The sequence below is a fragment of the Schistocerca americana genome, chromosome 3 (assembly GCF_021461395.2).
Source record: "Schistocerca americana isolate TAMUIC-IGC-003095 chromosome 3, iqSchAmer2.1, whole genome shotgun sequence".
NCBI lineage: Eukaryota > Metazoa > Arthropoda > Insecta > Orthoptera > Acrididae > Schistocerca > Schistocerca americana.
In genome coordinates this window covers 105856744-105873426 of record NC_060121.1, presented here as the reverse complement: position 1 = coordinate 105873426, position 16683 = coordinate 105856744, and the positions used below count along the sequence as shown (strand labels likewise).

Sequence of the window (16683 nt, the reverse complement as noted above, 5' to 3'; positions counted from 1 at the left end):
TAGATGAAATGAAATGTTTACGTTTTCCATATGCGGCAGGCCTAACGCAAGAAACATTTCTGAAATATCTGAGGCGACCTGAAGATCACTTCGTGAATTTTAGCTGTAGAAGGTTGCCTTATAAGAAAGGAAACTTGTTTATCCCCGCTCGCCATGTTTCGAAGTGGCGCAGTTTACTCTGAAGCATACATAATTCGAAGAAGCGACTCGACTAACGAGGGGAACTCGCAAGGTGTCATAGGCTGATTGTCCGGAAACTTTGCTCAGTGAAAGAGAGGACAAAATTAGCGAACATGTGTTTCGATTTATCTGCAGACACTCGACCGTTTCCGAGAAAACAACGGTCAAAGTTATCAACGCGCTGTTGCTATAGTGTAGATACCTTCAGCAACAGAGAACGCAACTGAAGTGGTGGCTCAGTGGCTACCGTCGTTCCTTCTTAACTTTGATTCCCGTGTTCGAGACCATATTGGGTTTTTTTATTATTATTTTTTCCTGCCTCTCTATCAGAATTATCTACAAATGTTTATTTCTAATTTCAAAAATGGCTCTGAGCACTATCGGACTTAACATCTGTCGTCATTAGTCCCCTAGAACTTAGATCTACTTAAACCTAACTAACCTAAGGACATCACACACATCCATGCCCGAGGCAGGATTCGAACCTGCGATCGGAGCGGTCACGCGGTTCCAGACTGAAGCGCCTAAACCGCACGGCCATGCCGGCCAGCTTATGTCTAATTTATGTTGAAATATGTTCTGATTATTCGCCAATTAACTTTCTGTGTAATTAATGAATTATAAAAATAATAAACGAATGTGACAAGGTGATCTAAAATCATCTGGTCTGCCCCATGTATCGTTATATCCAAATGCTTTATAAATGTTAATCTACATTCAGATCCGATGATGGCACCTTTAATGTGTTGAAACCGTTTATCCAGTAGACAGTATTCAAGCGATCTTGGCTTCTGAATTATTTCTACAACAGTGTGATCGCCCCACTACGCACTGTGTGTTCCCTTTTTAACTTATTTCTTTACACAGTAAATTAACTCACGAATAACGACAACAGTGTTTCAACATAAATTGGAATAAACATTCGTAGATAATTCAGAGAGTGAGGGGTGGGGCGGGGTGGGGGGGGGGGGGGGCAGGAAAAACCGGGATTCGAACTCGCAGCGCGCAAAGTTCCGAAGTCGCTATGGTAGCCGCTGAGCCACCGCTTCAGTTGAATCCTTACCCGCTAAGAGGTATCTACACTATAGCAACAGCGCATTGAAAACTTTGACCGTCGTTTTCTCAGAAGCGGTAGAGTGTAAGCAGATAAGCCGAGACACGTGTTCGATTATTTTGTCCGCTCTTTCACTGAGCGAAGTTTCAGCAAGATCGGGGTATGACACTTGGCGCGTCCCCTCGTAAGTGGCGTGGGGATTCAGTAGACAGAATGCGTCCACTTTCCTCGACTACTCATTGACATGTTTGGAAACTTTCTTTCTTGTAGTGGCACTTTGCATTATGAGGGCTCGTTTTCCTGATAACGATCCACTAATGGACTTTGCTCCTAATTCACGTTACTGTGTAGTTGACCTACTGCGACTACTTAAACCGGAAATGTTTGCTTATTTGGATACTCCGCTTCGTAGTTGCTACATTTCGCTATAATATTTTGCTTTGTTTCAAAACGGCAAGTCAAGATGACCACTGCAACTTGGTAACATCTGTAACAATTTAATACTTTGAAACAGTTGTGTGTAATGTACGAGGAGTGTACTCTGTTGAATGAGCAATACATTAAACACGAAAGCTGCGTCCAATAACAATAATTAACTTTCGGTTACAAAACACAAGTCGAAGCACTGTCAGATCATCTCAGCACCCAGTAAAACGTAAACTGGAACGATCGAAAACATACTTTTGTGGGGAAGGCAAACGAATGACTGCGTTTTATTGGCCGCACACTAATAATACGCAACAGGCCAACTGAAAACACTGCCTACACTGTTTGTCCGTCCACTGCTATAACATCCTTGACAGACGCGATTGACTGTGCACGCAAAACCGTCCAAGGAACGGTAGCACGATTTGTAACGTCACGAAATAGGGGAGAGAGGGTCCCAGATTTGATAATCGAGTTGGGGTAACATTCATGAAAACAAAAGTGTTTTTCGTTGCCGCGAGATCTTTTCACGAAATTTCAATCACCAACATCTGTTCTGAATGCCAAAACATTATTTCCTCGGGAACTTACACAGGAAGAAACCATAGTAATAATGTAATTCAAGGCTCGCAAGAAAAGATTTAAGTGGTCCTTTTTCCCGCACACTGTTAATGAGTGGGATGGTAGAGAAACAGTCTGAACCTTCTGCCAGGCACGTAAGTCTGGATTGCAAAGAAATCCTGTTGATGTAGTCATGTGGATGTAACAACGAAATAATTGCGACATGTGACTTTCATTTGATTTGAACATCGAAGTTGTTTGCTGTTTGTTTACTTTTTGTTCATTAGTTTCAGCCATATACGAACACCTAGGCGCGTTAAATTGATATTGAAATAAAGTGTCATGCGTGGACCAATAACAATAAGTTCTTACCTACTTGTTATGGTACTGCAGTATCCTCACTAGGCAGTATATATTATCATTATACATGAGGTGAATAGGGTTTCGTCGCGTGCGGTGGCAGAGCGGTTCCAGGCGCTTCAGTCACGAACCGCACGGCTGCTTCAGTCTGCGTAGATGTCTGTGATGTCCTTGGGCTAGCTAGGTTTAAGTAGTTCTAGGTCTAGGGGGACTGATAACCTAAGCATTTTGGTCGCATAGTTCTTAGAGTCATTTTTTGACCTTTCGCGTAAATTTTATTTACATAAACGGTCGTATCTTTAGATTGCGTAGACATAGAAGCTCACTTTTTTACACCACCAAGAAACCATATACCGCAGGAAGTACGAAACATTTCCGCCTATTATGTCTACCCGTACTCGAGGTAAACGGGTTTTAAGGGTTGCTAGACCGATAGACGGTCAAGAAAGTGAGACTAGTAGGGTTCCGTTTTTACCGGTTTAGGTGACGAAATCCTAACAACGAAAACAGCTCGACAGCTATTGAAGATGAGGGCCGCATAAATAACACCCCCTACTCTTTATTCGAAATGTTCTAGTTGTAGTCGATACATCAGCATATTCATCGTAGCTACGCTTTCGATCCAAATCAGGTTTACTGGAATGCAAATAGAATCCATTTCCCTATACGGGTGGTAATTCACATCCCAGTATTAATGCCACCGTGTTTTAGAAGTGCGAACATTCCCATTGCTAGCTAGCTTAAGAAACACTTCGGCTAATGCACGTTTGCTGGCTGTGGCGAGTCTAGTGGAGAATTCGAAACAGTGTAGAGTACGTTTGGCAGCTATGTACCCGTTTATTTCATGGGGTGGTGCAGAATTATCCTACTAAATTTACTCTCTAATAACAGTATTTTGTTACTTCGATAAACATCCCGAATGATTGTCACATAAGCGGTGACATAAAGGTAGGAAATTCATGTTTTTGAGTCCAGAAAGCTCTATGCAACAGAAACTGCGCATCATTTTGCCATTTTCATTGCGAAACGGCCGGCTTATTTATGTCTGGGGTAATAATAGAGTGCTGTTTGCCTGGGTTGTCTGCTAGCGTAGTGAAAGGAAGGTCTGTTTTGTTTTCGGTCCTAATCTCGATGGTGGCAGGTGTAATATCAGTAAAGCAATTTTAAGAAATTCTCGCGCCCCCAATACGTTTTATCGCTACCTTTATTCTGTACTGGCGCCCTGTGGATGTCAATATGACACACTTGTAGAATTTCGTACATGTTACTGCCTACTATTTCCGCTTCTGTCAATAATGGAATTGACTTAAGCATGGCACTGAACGATTTTTAACTGAATATCGTTATGAATCTTCACGCATTGCTAAATTTGCACACTTTCATGGTAGTTGAGCAACGGCAATCCAGTATCACTGGTCTGAACGTTGACACAGACCGTTTCGCGGCCGAATGCGGATATTATTTTGCTAATTCGTAACGATCTGGGGTTCTTTGTCTTACTAAAACAGTTATGTTATCTCGATAAGTTGAAACTCATTTTTTTCGTACAGTTCATACCAATTTGCGTTTCTTCTTTCAGTTCTGTCTTATATTTACGTGTTGTATTTAACACACTAATCAGCATTAATGTAGTCTTACAAATTATTGAAAACAGCCTAAAAAGTTCAGATAGTTTGTCGGTCTCACGCCTGTGCATAGTATGTTGGTAGCACTTCGTCTCCTCACCTGTTATGCTGTGTAGCAGACTTTAAAGCCGTGCGGATCTGCACAACGAAAAGGCGAGGGGTCTCGCTCGTTTTGTCTATGGCTGTACGTGGATGCAGAAGTGGGCATCCCCATCGCTTGTAATGAACTCGCTTTGCCGTCGATGTCTCCTTTCTCCCTCAACCTCTTCAATTACTGCAATATTGCGACGTAATTTCAGACGTCCAATAAAATATAACAATCTCTTTGTGCGAGGAACTAAGGTAAAAAGAGAAATATCATACTAATAGGACATGTTAGTGGGATATGTGCTACACCATCAAATTGTCTCTTGGAGCACAAAATTTGCAAAGGGAGACAAGAGTTAGAAAATGTAGAACACCGCCGGCCGTGGTGGCCGTGCGGTTCTAGACGCTACATTTTGGAACCGCTCGACCGCTACGGTCGCAGGTTCGAATCGTGCCTCGGGCATGGATGTGTGTGATGTCCTTAGGTTAGTTACGTTTAAGTAGTTCTAATTTCTAGGGGACTGATGACCTCAGAAGTTAAGTCACATAGTGCTCAGAGCCATTTGAACCATTTGTAGAACACCAAATGACATGGGCTACGAAAAAATGGAGATGCATGTCAAATCGGTCAACAAATTGATGCTTCAGAAAGAAGTATTACATTTCCAGATATAATGGTTACATGACTATTTAACTACAATTCGAAGGGGAAACACATAAGTTTCGCGAACTAAAGTAAGACGTAGACGTTTCAGTAGTCAACATAGTTAAAAACATTGAAGAGAAATGGCGGTTAAAGGCTCTCTGAAAGTGTTTGAATGGCCAGTGAGACGCTTCGTCTGCGCTTTTATGACAGAAGAGAATAATGTGTTTCTGAAGAAAGCGGCGTACTTTCGATGAATTACGACTTGCACTAGAATTTTCTGGTTCTTGGAGCTACTAAATGTGTTCGTTTCTAGCGCATTGTTCAGTAGCCATTGGCTTCACTGTACTGTCATCAGCTGAATTTGGAAGTAGAACAAAAATAAACCAATAGAGTTGTTTAAACTATAAATATATGGGCAAAAACAACGGCTGGTTTCCTTTTCCTATGAAAATTGTTTCTTCAGCTTGGAATCGGAAGATAATGCATATTTGGATTAATACTTGTATTTTTTAAGGAATTCAAATTGCAGCTATTATAGTAGTTCTAGATTAATATCGGATGATGATCGCATTATTTGTGATAAATTTCTCACTCCGTTTCTACCTTTGCACTATGGAGGACCAGTATGTGTTAGATTACCCAAAAGTAAATTCTGAATCGTCTGCTTTGCGTATAACTGCAATTTTCTAAGTGGTTATCGTTGGAAACCAGGAGGCCCGAGCGAAACATCCGCACTTTTAGAGTTTTAAATAATGACAGCATTTGAAATAAGTGTAATCGGTTGGATAACGGTAGTTGTGGGAATGAAGAGAACACGTCTTTAAAAAAGAACCAAACTACTTTGAAAAATAACCAAAGAACGGAAAATCCAGGATGGAATGTAACAATATTGAGAAGAAAGTTGCTACTCACCATATAGCGGAGATGCTGAGTCGCAGATAGGGGCAATAATATTAAAACAATAATCACGAATTTATCATACGTCTTTGTATACACATTTCCGTGCATTGTAGCTTGTAATTTCTAGCTTTCGATCGCGATATTTACGTTTAAATGTTGTTGAAGAGAAGTTTAGTGAGCAACACGAATGTAAAACACAAAGAAGTAAATAAACGCGAAACGTATAGGTATATGACTTAGGCCACAATAACCTCTGACTCTATTTTGAAATTTTTAATGTACTTCACATTTTATGTGAGCAACTTAGGGCGTAGTAGCACTAGGTAAATCACAATTCAAGGCGACAATGACAAAAAATGTTGGTACTTTCGGAAAATATATTTGCTTAGAAATGTAAACATGCACGACCTGAAAGAGGTAATGGACTACCGCAGTGGTAACGGTTATGTATGACAATGCTGCATACAAATTATCCGGTTAATAAGTATTTCAACACAAATAAAATGGTATTTGTAATAAGGTATGATGAAAAGGGAGTCTCTATTTCGTAGTTAATAAAATATAGGTACGAAGCTGGGCGTTCGTTATGGCATTTTGGCTGCAGTATTAGAAGTCTCTTTTATGTTAAAATTTTCAATAAATAGTGAGTTTAAGCGCAATAACGGTGTGCAGTGTACGAAGTCGGTTAAAATATTGCCCTAACGATCCCTGTTTGATCCCAGTACGAGTAGTACGTGTTGAAAATAAGGGACGCTGACTTGAGAAACATTATATATGTTAGTAAGTTCTCTTTTCCAGACAGTATCTACTGTGATATCTTTCATCGTAGAGTGTCTTTGTGTTCGTGCTTTCTTTTTTTATTTCTTTTTTTTTTTGTTAATAAGTTAATAAAACAGAATGTACTCTTACTTTTGAGTGAGAATCTATCATTTTCTAAATACACGACGCAGATATTTAGATAACATTACACTTCTTAAATATTTATAGCTAATTCTACGAAGAGACTTAAACTGAGTAAATACATGAAGTCAGTAATACGGAACACTAATGACAGACTTTAACTTGTTGGAAGAGCTTTTAAGAACTGCAGTACATATGTAAAGAAGATATCGCTTACCAGCTGACCTGCCATCTACTTCAGGAAATACTAAAAAACATGTGGATCATGTTTTAGTATTGTGTATCATGTCTCAACATTCTGCATAGGTTTCTGTGTAGGAGAGATTTACGTGTTTTAGTGTGACCGCGGACGTCTGTGTACGCTTGTTATTAGTATGTCTGCTTCTAAAAGTCCTGTGTTGTGGACTAGAATTCATGATATGCTCTACACATGAGATGTCGCCGTTATTTAAGTAATGTCAGATGTGATGTTGTGGCTTAAAGTGTTTCAACCCCAATCCGTGAAGACGGTCTGTGACTGAAACCGGTCGATATGTGAGTTTAAAATAAAAGCAGGTAATATGCAAATATGTATTTTATACATTACTTGGGGGCTGTTGATATCTCCTTCCAAAAATGTTTTTAATTAATAGGTCAGTAATCCCGAAAGCAGAAAATATTTATTGCGACTTGTTCCACTACAGCTTATCCAGTCGAGAAACATCGTTCGTATTAAGACAGGGTTGGTGTGTGTTTTGACTGCAGAAAAAGATGTCTCCAAAAAGTGAATGAACATTCGTGTTGAAGTACATTAATCCGCGCCATTGAAACTCCCCAACTTACGAAAGAAGGCACACTGAAGAGAGGCGCGATTCCACGTAAGAAGAAGCTGGAAATCGCCTTTCGTCAATTGGCAAGCGGTGATAGCCTGAATCTTTTCAAAATTCAGAGTTCTTTACAACACAGAACCTATCTCGTGCCATTCCTCAAAAAAGGCACCACTTCGTTAAACTAAAATAACTTGAATTTATAGACTTCTTCAACTCCCTTACCACTTCTCAAGGATTTCTTCATGGTGCTTAATGTTCTTAATTTTTGGGTCAAATTTTCCTCAGAGGAAACGTTCAATCCAATTCCCTTTAGTTCTACAAGTCACCTTTTGCAACTATTTTAGCATGCATTCTGCTTCATATAGCTGTCCTTATTCGTGCCCCATGGATTTTCATGTGAAGCGTGTTTTTTAAGTAAGTACCGTTTTGAAATTAAAGAAAGATATATCTCAATAATTTTATTTTTACATGAAAGCCTGTACCTTAATCTACTTTTCTACATAATTTCCGTCAATGTTGAGGCACTTGTCATAACGTTGTACCAGTTTTTGAATACCCTCCTCGTGGAAGTCTGCCGCCTGACTTGTAAACCACTGCATCACTACTGTTTTGACTTCGTCATCGTCTTGAAGAGGCTGACCGCCCAGGTGTTTGTTCAAGTGCAGGAACAGATGGCAGTTACTGGGCGCAAGATCGGGGATGTACGGAGGATGATCTAGAGTTAATCATCGAAAAAATGTGATGAGATATTTGGTCTGATTCGCCACATGCGGACGGGCATTGTCTTGCAGCAAAACGATGCCTTTTCTCAACTTCCATGGACTGTTGCTTTGATTCTGGTGTGACGTAGGCCACCTATGTTTCATCGCCAGTAACAGTTTGACTTAGGAAATCATCACCGTCGTTGTGGTACCGCTCAACGAAAGTCAATGCACTGTCTAAACGTTTGGTTTTGTGCACATCCGTCAACATTTTCGGTACCCAATGTGCGCACGATTTTCGGTAATTCAAGTGATCGGTCACAGAACTCTACGAGAAACATTAGAAAGTCATCCCGCAAGGAGGAAATCGTAAAGCGTCTGTTTTCTCTCACTTTATTGTCCACTTCCTGCACCAAACTTTCATTAACGACCGAAGGACGCCCACTCCGTTGTTCATCATTCACATTTGTGCGGCCATCTTTAAATGCTCTCACCCACTTTCTTACCATTCCATCGCTCATAATGTTTTCTCTGTAAACTGCACAGATCTCACGATGAATATCGATCGCTTTTAGGCCTTTAGCACCAAGAAATCTTATAACAGCCCATACTTCACAGTCGGAAGGACTGACGACTATCGGAGGCAACTTAAACACTCAGTACAGAACATACACAAGGAAGAATCAGACTGTAATGGCGTCAGTGCGTAGATTAAGGTACAGGTTTTCATGTGAAAATAAAATTATAGGGATATCCTTGCACGTCTTTTTTTTTCTTTTCAAAACGGTACGAGCCTCGTATTTCCGCCAATCATCCAGCAATTGCAACACGTACTTGGCTGACCAGTTGAACACATTTTTCTGCTGGTTTTTCATCGAGAAAACGCAGAAACATAAAGAAAACAAAACCAATGTACAAACCAAAACAGTCGGAAACCACGTCTGATAACAAGAGAGGAAATGGCGACAGTTGTGCCAGACGGGGCGACAACAGAGCTGTGTAGCAGCGACCAAGTCACGTGACCGCCACACGCGGCTATTAGAACTCCACACATTTTAAATCCAGTCGCTGCTAGTTTTTAATAGCTGCTACACGAGTCAGTAGCAGCGATTACGTTGTCACATGCACCGATTACTCGCTGTTATTCAAGTGGCAACGACAAAAATCGCCCCGTGTGACACGACTTTTTGCTGATAGTGTTTTCTGCCGTCTCCCGCTTTTTTTCCGGCTGACAGGGCATTGTCGTGTCGCGACGACAAACCGAGTTAGTAGCGAGCGCACGCCGAACTAGTGAAGCTGACTTGCTCGCGTGAACATGCAATGGAAGAGTTCTGAGACAGAAATACGCGAAGGGTGAATTGTAATGGGTTTATTAGCACGCTGAGAGAAATACCTCGTCGGAATAGATGTGTAAAATCGTTCGTGATCTTTTTGGACTGAGTGGAGTTCAAGATTTGCCAGTATCATCAAATGAATGTGTGTGACACAGTTAGGCATGTTTTACATTTTTCAAGACCAATAAATTATGTTTAAGTACTTTCCCAGCTCTTATGGCTAACTTTAAAGTAAGGAATTGCTGTTACACTATTGTACAGTTAGGATGCAGTTTAGTTTTCTATGTGACCATGGCTGACTCACCCTATGGTCCGATATCTGACAGTTAGGATCACGGTGGGATCTGTTACACCTACAGGACGAGAGCTTGCGCAGTGTGTGGAGGGTTTAATTCCGGCTGGAGGTGGTCCTCTGATATTTTGGCCGTGTCTTCCGTAGCGTAATTTGGGCACACTCGTTCAGTTTATCGTGAATATGAGCCAGAGTGTTTAATTCAGCACTATCTGAAACCAAGGCTGGCAATTCTTCAACAACTTCATGATGAGTGTGATGCAGACATTCCTCGTCTTCCGAGACAACAGCAGTGCTGCATGCCTACGTTCTTGGTTTGTCAAACATCATAGCACGGTATCCCTCCTCGACTGCCCCGACACGCGATCTTAGCCCCATGAAAAACGTCTGGGACTGCTTGCAACAGCAGGTGAAACGTGCTAACCAATATCCCAAAATTTGGTGGCTTTGTGGGGTTTAATGAGCACTGAGTGGCTTTCCAGATGGACACGGAACTCATGAAGAGACTTACGAACTCTCCTCCTCGTCGATTTGACTCTATTGTCAGGAATGGACACAATATTACACAGTATCGGCCTGGTGTCTGCTGGGATTGAATATTTGTTTTGCAGGGTGTGATTGGACAGGAATGCGAAGCCATTATGACTGGTTACTGTTGGTCCACCTTGGAAATACAGTGTAGCAGCGATTCTGCATGGCATGGATGGGACAAGTTCTTCGTAGGATCCCGGAGGTAGAGGTCTACCCACAGGTCATGCAATTCCTATAAAATAACGAGCTCGTTGTTTGCGACGTGCGGAGCTGGTAGTTGACAGTGTCTCACGTAATCGGGTTCACATCAGGCGAAGATTGTCACCAGGTCATTAATGAGCACGGTACTGGCCTTGTGACACGTATCGTTATCCTCTTCGTGATACCATCGTCATGGGGGAAGAAATGAAGCATTGACAGACGAAGGTAGGCAACAATAATGTTCATTTAATTCACAGTTGTCATGGCGCTTCAGTTACTATAAGAGGTCCAGTGGAAGCCCAGCTGAAAGTTCACTATACCTTAGTACTGCCGATAATGGCCTCATTCCCTCGAACAATGCATCCGTTTGACTCTATGGCTGTGTACTCGACCATGACCATCGACCCGATGTAGGAGAAGTACGTATCAAATATTTTTCCACCAGTACGGTTGAAAAAATGCTGAACTTGCTGTGGGACATGGTGGAATATTCAAGCTTCAATCCCTCTAGTTTCATGACGTTCCGATGGGTGGTGGCGCTATACACGGCCTTCAAAATGACGTCTGTAACGGACGTGAGTTGTAAGCAGAGAGCTGTAATTGAGTTTCTTTTGGCGGAAAACCAGAGCATTCCAGATACTCATAGGCGCTTGCAGAATGTCTACGTACTCCTGGAAGTAAGTGAAAGCGCAGTGAGTCGTTGGATAAGGCGTCTGTCATCATCGCAACAAGGTCGCTCAGACATGTCGTATCTCCCGCATGCTGCGCAGCCGCACACGGCTGTTACTCTTCCATAGCACTCTCAACCGAGGTGATCGATCTCTCACAATGAAACACCTCACTGATCAGTTGGAGTCCCTGTTGATGCCGCTAAGGCACTCTTCCACCATTTGGGGCACTCAGAGCTTTGTGCCCACTGAAATCTTCGTCCCCAACAGAAGACCATAAATAGCGTCCTCCATCTGTTTACCTCAATGGAGGATGCACTCCACGGCAAGCAGTGTATGGATGTTGGGGAGGGTGTTGATGCAGCAAGACCCTTGAGTGGTACCATACGGGCATACAGGCCCTCACAGTAAGGTTGTGTAAGGTCATCACATGAACGGAGATTATGTTGAAAAATAGGATCTTATGGCCAAATAAATGGGGAATAACATGGTTTATTGGAATCCTGAGTAAAACTCTTTCAGAAATGAAAGTGTGGCGTTACTTTTTGAGTGGCCCTTGTAACAAAAAATGTAAATCATCTGACAGGGGAACATGTTTCCATTGATAGACAGTCCAGTATCGACCATCCAGCAGCTACTGCAGCTGTAATTGAAGATGTCGTTTGGTCAACATGAGAACGCTTAGGTGGTTATCACGGAGACGTATGTTTAACGGCTTGCACTGAACAGTGGGGTCTGAAGGACTTTGCCTGCCAAGTATTGTACTATGTCATCAGCGCTGAACGGATCGGTGCCTATCCTCCATGTTCTGTGATAGGCCATGAATCTCCATTACGTTATCATCTACTCGTGTTTTAGCCTTCCCTTAACCATATTCCATAGCTGCTCATGGCAGTGGCACGTCAACTGTCAACCAACTTCATCATAACAATGTGCCCTTTTTCAAAGTCGCTAATGTCTGTTTCTCCATTCGCGAGTCACATCGTTGATAGAATAATCATACTTTCGTTTCTGCTGCACTAATAGACTTTCCTATCTCTTTTATGTACCTGCTACATCATCTCATATTCAGATCAAATCCCAGTTTTCGATGACTGCCACTATCATCGTCATCACGGGCTGTCTGATTTTGACGTGGCAACTAAGAACTCTTCAGCCAAGGGCTCCATCACAAACGACTCCCTAGCCACAATGGTCATAATGTCTCTTTTTTGGTCAGTGTATGATTTCTCCACCTAACACACAAAGCTGTGTCGTGGTCCCCGTGGTGTAAAGAGAGGAAGCCGGTACTCACGGCGACTGCGGGGGCGCGGCGGAGGCGGTGGCGCTGGCGGCGGCGACGGCGGCGGCGGCCACGGCGGCGCAGGCGGGCAGCAGGAGCAGGGGCAGCGGCGGCCGCGCACCCTCCGCCACGCACCTCATGTCACCGGCCCGGCGCGCCCTCCCCCATCGCGGGCGCCTCACCGTCGGCGCCGCCGCTGCTGCTGCTCGCCTCGGGCTCGTCTGCAAAGTTACACGGGCAGCTGGCTGTATGTAACACGTTACACTGGCAGCTGCGGCTGTGGGCGGCTGCATGTCATAGGGCACGGGTAGGTAAAAAATCTCTTACTGTGGCAATCGATACCAACATCTACGAGGTGTACTCCGAATATCATATGATTAAACTAATGGTAAAGCACTCTGTGATCAGGCCACAAGTGAACCATCGGGATCATCCGACCGCCGTGTCATTCACAACTGAGGATGTGGATAGGAGGGGCGTATGGTCACCTTACAGCTCTCCCGGTCGTTACGATGGTTTTCCTTGACCGGAGCCGCTACTATTCGGTCTAGTAGCACCTCAATTGGCATCACGCGGCTAAGTACACTCCGAAAAATGGCAACAGTGCATGTCGGCCCGGATCGTCACCCATCCAAGTGCCGGCCGCACCCGACAGCGCATAACTTCGGTGAACTGACGGGAACCGGTGTATCCACTGCAGCAACGCCGTTGACTGACTAATGGTAGACTTGTATGAAATTTCACACCTGCAGCGCTGCAAAACCTAGTTGTTCATGTTGCTGCGTCGACGGTACCTTCGTCATATGGCCACATCGACTGTAAATGCTGAAGGAGATCACGGAACACATCAACAACATCCATGACCATGTAAAGCTCACGACGGAAGTAGAGAATCACGGTCCCTTGCTGTTGCTGAACGTTCTTGTCCGCCGAAAACGCAAGAGGTGTCTCGTTCACAGCGTTTACCGCAAGCCCATCCACACGGATCACTATTTGCGTGCCACAAGCTACCACCGCCAAGGACGTATAACGTCTGTTCTGAGGACCTTGGTACATCCAGCTGAAACCGTCTCAGACGCCGGACACGTTCCGAGGGATTTCAGCCAGGTATGTAAAGTTTCAAGGTAAACGGTTACAACTACTTACAACTATCGCAAGCAGTTTCGTCTAAGCCGCAAAAGCAGAATACCTCCAAAGAAGACACGAAGAAGACTGCGTTTTTATCATTTTGTGGCTCAATAACAGGGGAAATTAGCTGGCTCCCGAAGAAATTTAGAATCAGTTCAGTCTTGAGGCTCCCAGCAAAGATCTAGCAAATAATGAAACCTGTGAAAGACGATGTAGGGCTCAGAACAACTGAAACGTACAAAATAGTGTGTGGGTGCGGCCAGTTTTATGTCGGTCAGACTGTCTGCACTCTTCAACAGCGTGACATAGAACATGAAAGGTGTTTCTTCATACAGTACCCTGAAAAATTGGCGGAAGTGGAGCAAGCACTGGAAAACGAACATCGAATTGCATTCGACGATACTTTTCTTATGAAACAGATCAATGCCTTTTGGAATAGCGTAATACATGAGGCAACAGAGATCAAAATATTCGACAAAAACCTGACTAAAGACTGTGGCTTGCAGCTCAGTACAGCCTGAGATGCTGTTTTGGGAAGTTGAAATGAACACTGAGGTTGTGCCATCAAAAGATTACCATATACGGCACAGGACTAGGCACCAGTGATGTGGCTGTAAGTGGTCCAGCTATATAAGCTCGGAAGCAGCATACAGGTAGCAGTCAACCATTTGATAGTGACAGAGGAGATCTCTGCCGAAAGATCGTGGTCAGTTAACTACTTGAGATGGCTTGAAACCCGAGAATATTTTATTGCTTCTGTTAGTTGATTTATCACCCCTTGAGGGTCGATTTATGACCCCCTGGGGCAGTCAGTCCTTCTGACAAACCCCTATCACACTCTGCCCTCCCTTCTGGAAATCCACAACACAACCCTCCCGACTCAACCTCGCTAATACGAACACACATTTCATATTAAATTACTTGACTAATTAATGGAGATGATCAATTATTTACCCCTTTCCTTTCTGCGAAATACATCAACCCGTCCCTTAACCCTCCACATCACCTCCATCTGGAAACTGATGGGGAAAAAGGTTCAGTTTTTGCTGGAGAGGAATGTCAGTTACATAGCAGAGGATATACTGTTTATCTCTTTCTTTGGTAGGAGCAGCTTAGATTCAGCAACTGCATGTCTTATCTATGTGATTACACTCCTGCAGATTGCAGGTGTTTTCTTTTTTGGAAGATTTTCGTATGTGTGCTTACTTTGACATGCAGGGATTGACTCAGCTAGTGCAGAATACCACTACCAGAGGATGTCTACACCTCCTCTCCTCCCTTCGTCCCCATTCCCCACATGGAAATTGTTGGGGAAAAAATTCTGCGTAGGAGAGGACGGCTCTCATGACATGATATTCAAATCAATGCCAATAATAATGATAATAATAATAATAATAATGTTGTTGTTGTGGTCTTCAGTCCTGAGACTGGTTTGATGCAGCTCTCCATGCTACTCAATCCTGTGCAAGCTTTTTCATCTCCCAGTACCTACTGCAACCTACATCCTTCTGAATCTGCTTAGTGTATTCATCTCTTGGTCTCCCTCTACGATTTTTACCCTCCACGCTGCCCTCCAATACTAAATTGGTGATCCCTTGATGCCTCAGAACATGTCCTACCAACCGATCCCTTCTTCTGGTCAAGTTGTGCCACAAACTTCTCTTCTCCCCAATCCTATTTACACCTCCTCATTAGTTATGTGATCAACCCATCTAATCTTCAGCATTCTTCTGTAGCACCACATTTCGAAAGCTTCTATTCTCTTCTTGTCCAAACTATTTATCGTCCATGTTTCACTTCCATACATGGCTACACTCCATACAAATACTTTCAGAAATGACTTCCTGACACTTAAATCTATACTCGATGTTAACAAATTTCTGTTCTTCAGAAACGCTTTCCTTGCCATTGCCAGTCTACATTTTATATCCTCTCTACTTCGACCATCATCAGTTATTTTGCTCCCCAAATAGCAAAACTCCTTTACTACTTTAAGTGTCTCATTTCCTAATCTAATTCCGTCAGCATCACCCGACTTAATTAGACTACATTCCATTATCCTTGTTTTGCTTTTGTTGATGTTCATCTTATATCCTCCTTTCAAGACACTGTCCATTCCGTTCAACTGCTCTTCCAAGTCCTTTGCTGTCTCTGATAGAATTACAATGTCATCGGCGAACCTCAAAAGTTTTTATTTCTTCTCCATGAATTTTAATACCTACTCCGAATTTTTCTTTTGTTTCCTTTACTACTTGCTCAATATACAGATTGAACAACATCGGGGAGAGGCTTCAACCCTGTCTTACTCCCTTCCCAACCACTGCTTCCCTTTCATGTCCCTCGACTCTTATAACTGCCATCTGGTTTCTGTACAAATTGTAAATAGCCTTCCGCTCCCTGTATTTTACCCCTGCCACCTTTAGAATTTGAAAGAGAGTATTCCAGTCAACATTGTCAAAAGCTTTCTCTAAGTCTACAAATGCTAGAAACGTAGGTTTGCATTTCCTTAATCTTTCTTCTACGATAAGTCGTAAGGTCTGTATTGCCTCACGTGTTCCAGTGTTTCTACGGAATCCAATATTAATAATATATTGATGTATATCCATTATTTAATGAGTTTGTAGGAGACAGGACTCCCCAACACGGGTAGAACTCAGGTCTGCCTCCACTTCCTATAATGTAAAAACTGTAAGTACCGAAGAATGGATGGAAGGGCAGTATATTAACCGCTGTTCTGTATCGTCCACATGTGAGTCTATCATTTGGGCACTGGGCGAGTGCATCCTCACACTCAGGAGGTCGAGTCCCTACTTAGGACCTTGTTCTTCATGCTGCTGCCAGGTCGCAGTAACATTCTAGTTGGCTTCCATCCCTAAATTGTTAGGTGTTGAACTATTGGACAAGAAGGACTCACTGTGGAGTGTTTGTGTCATGATGAAAAGAATTAGAGATACGGTGGTATAGTATGTATTTTGCTGGATATTTTAGCTCAGTTCAG

At 42.9% G+C, this 16683-nt stretch overlaps 1 protein-coding gene across 1 annotated transcript in view; it reads right to left on the bottom strand.

Annotated features, from left to right (window-relative positions):
- The window catches only part of LOC124605895 (gamma-aminobutyric acid receptor alpha-like), a 352032-nt gene that overhangs the window by 313890 nt on the left and 21459 nt on the right, over positions 1 to 16683 (bottom strand). Inside the window, exon 2 of the mRNA XM_047137842.1 lies at positions 12703 to 12778. Coding sequence (XP_046993798.1) covers positions 12703 to 12778 — 76 coding nt within the window. The remainder of the gene's footprint in view (positions 1 to 12702; positions 12779 to 16683) is intronic.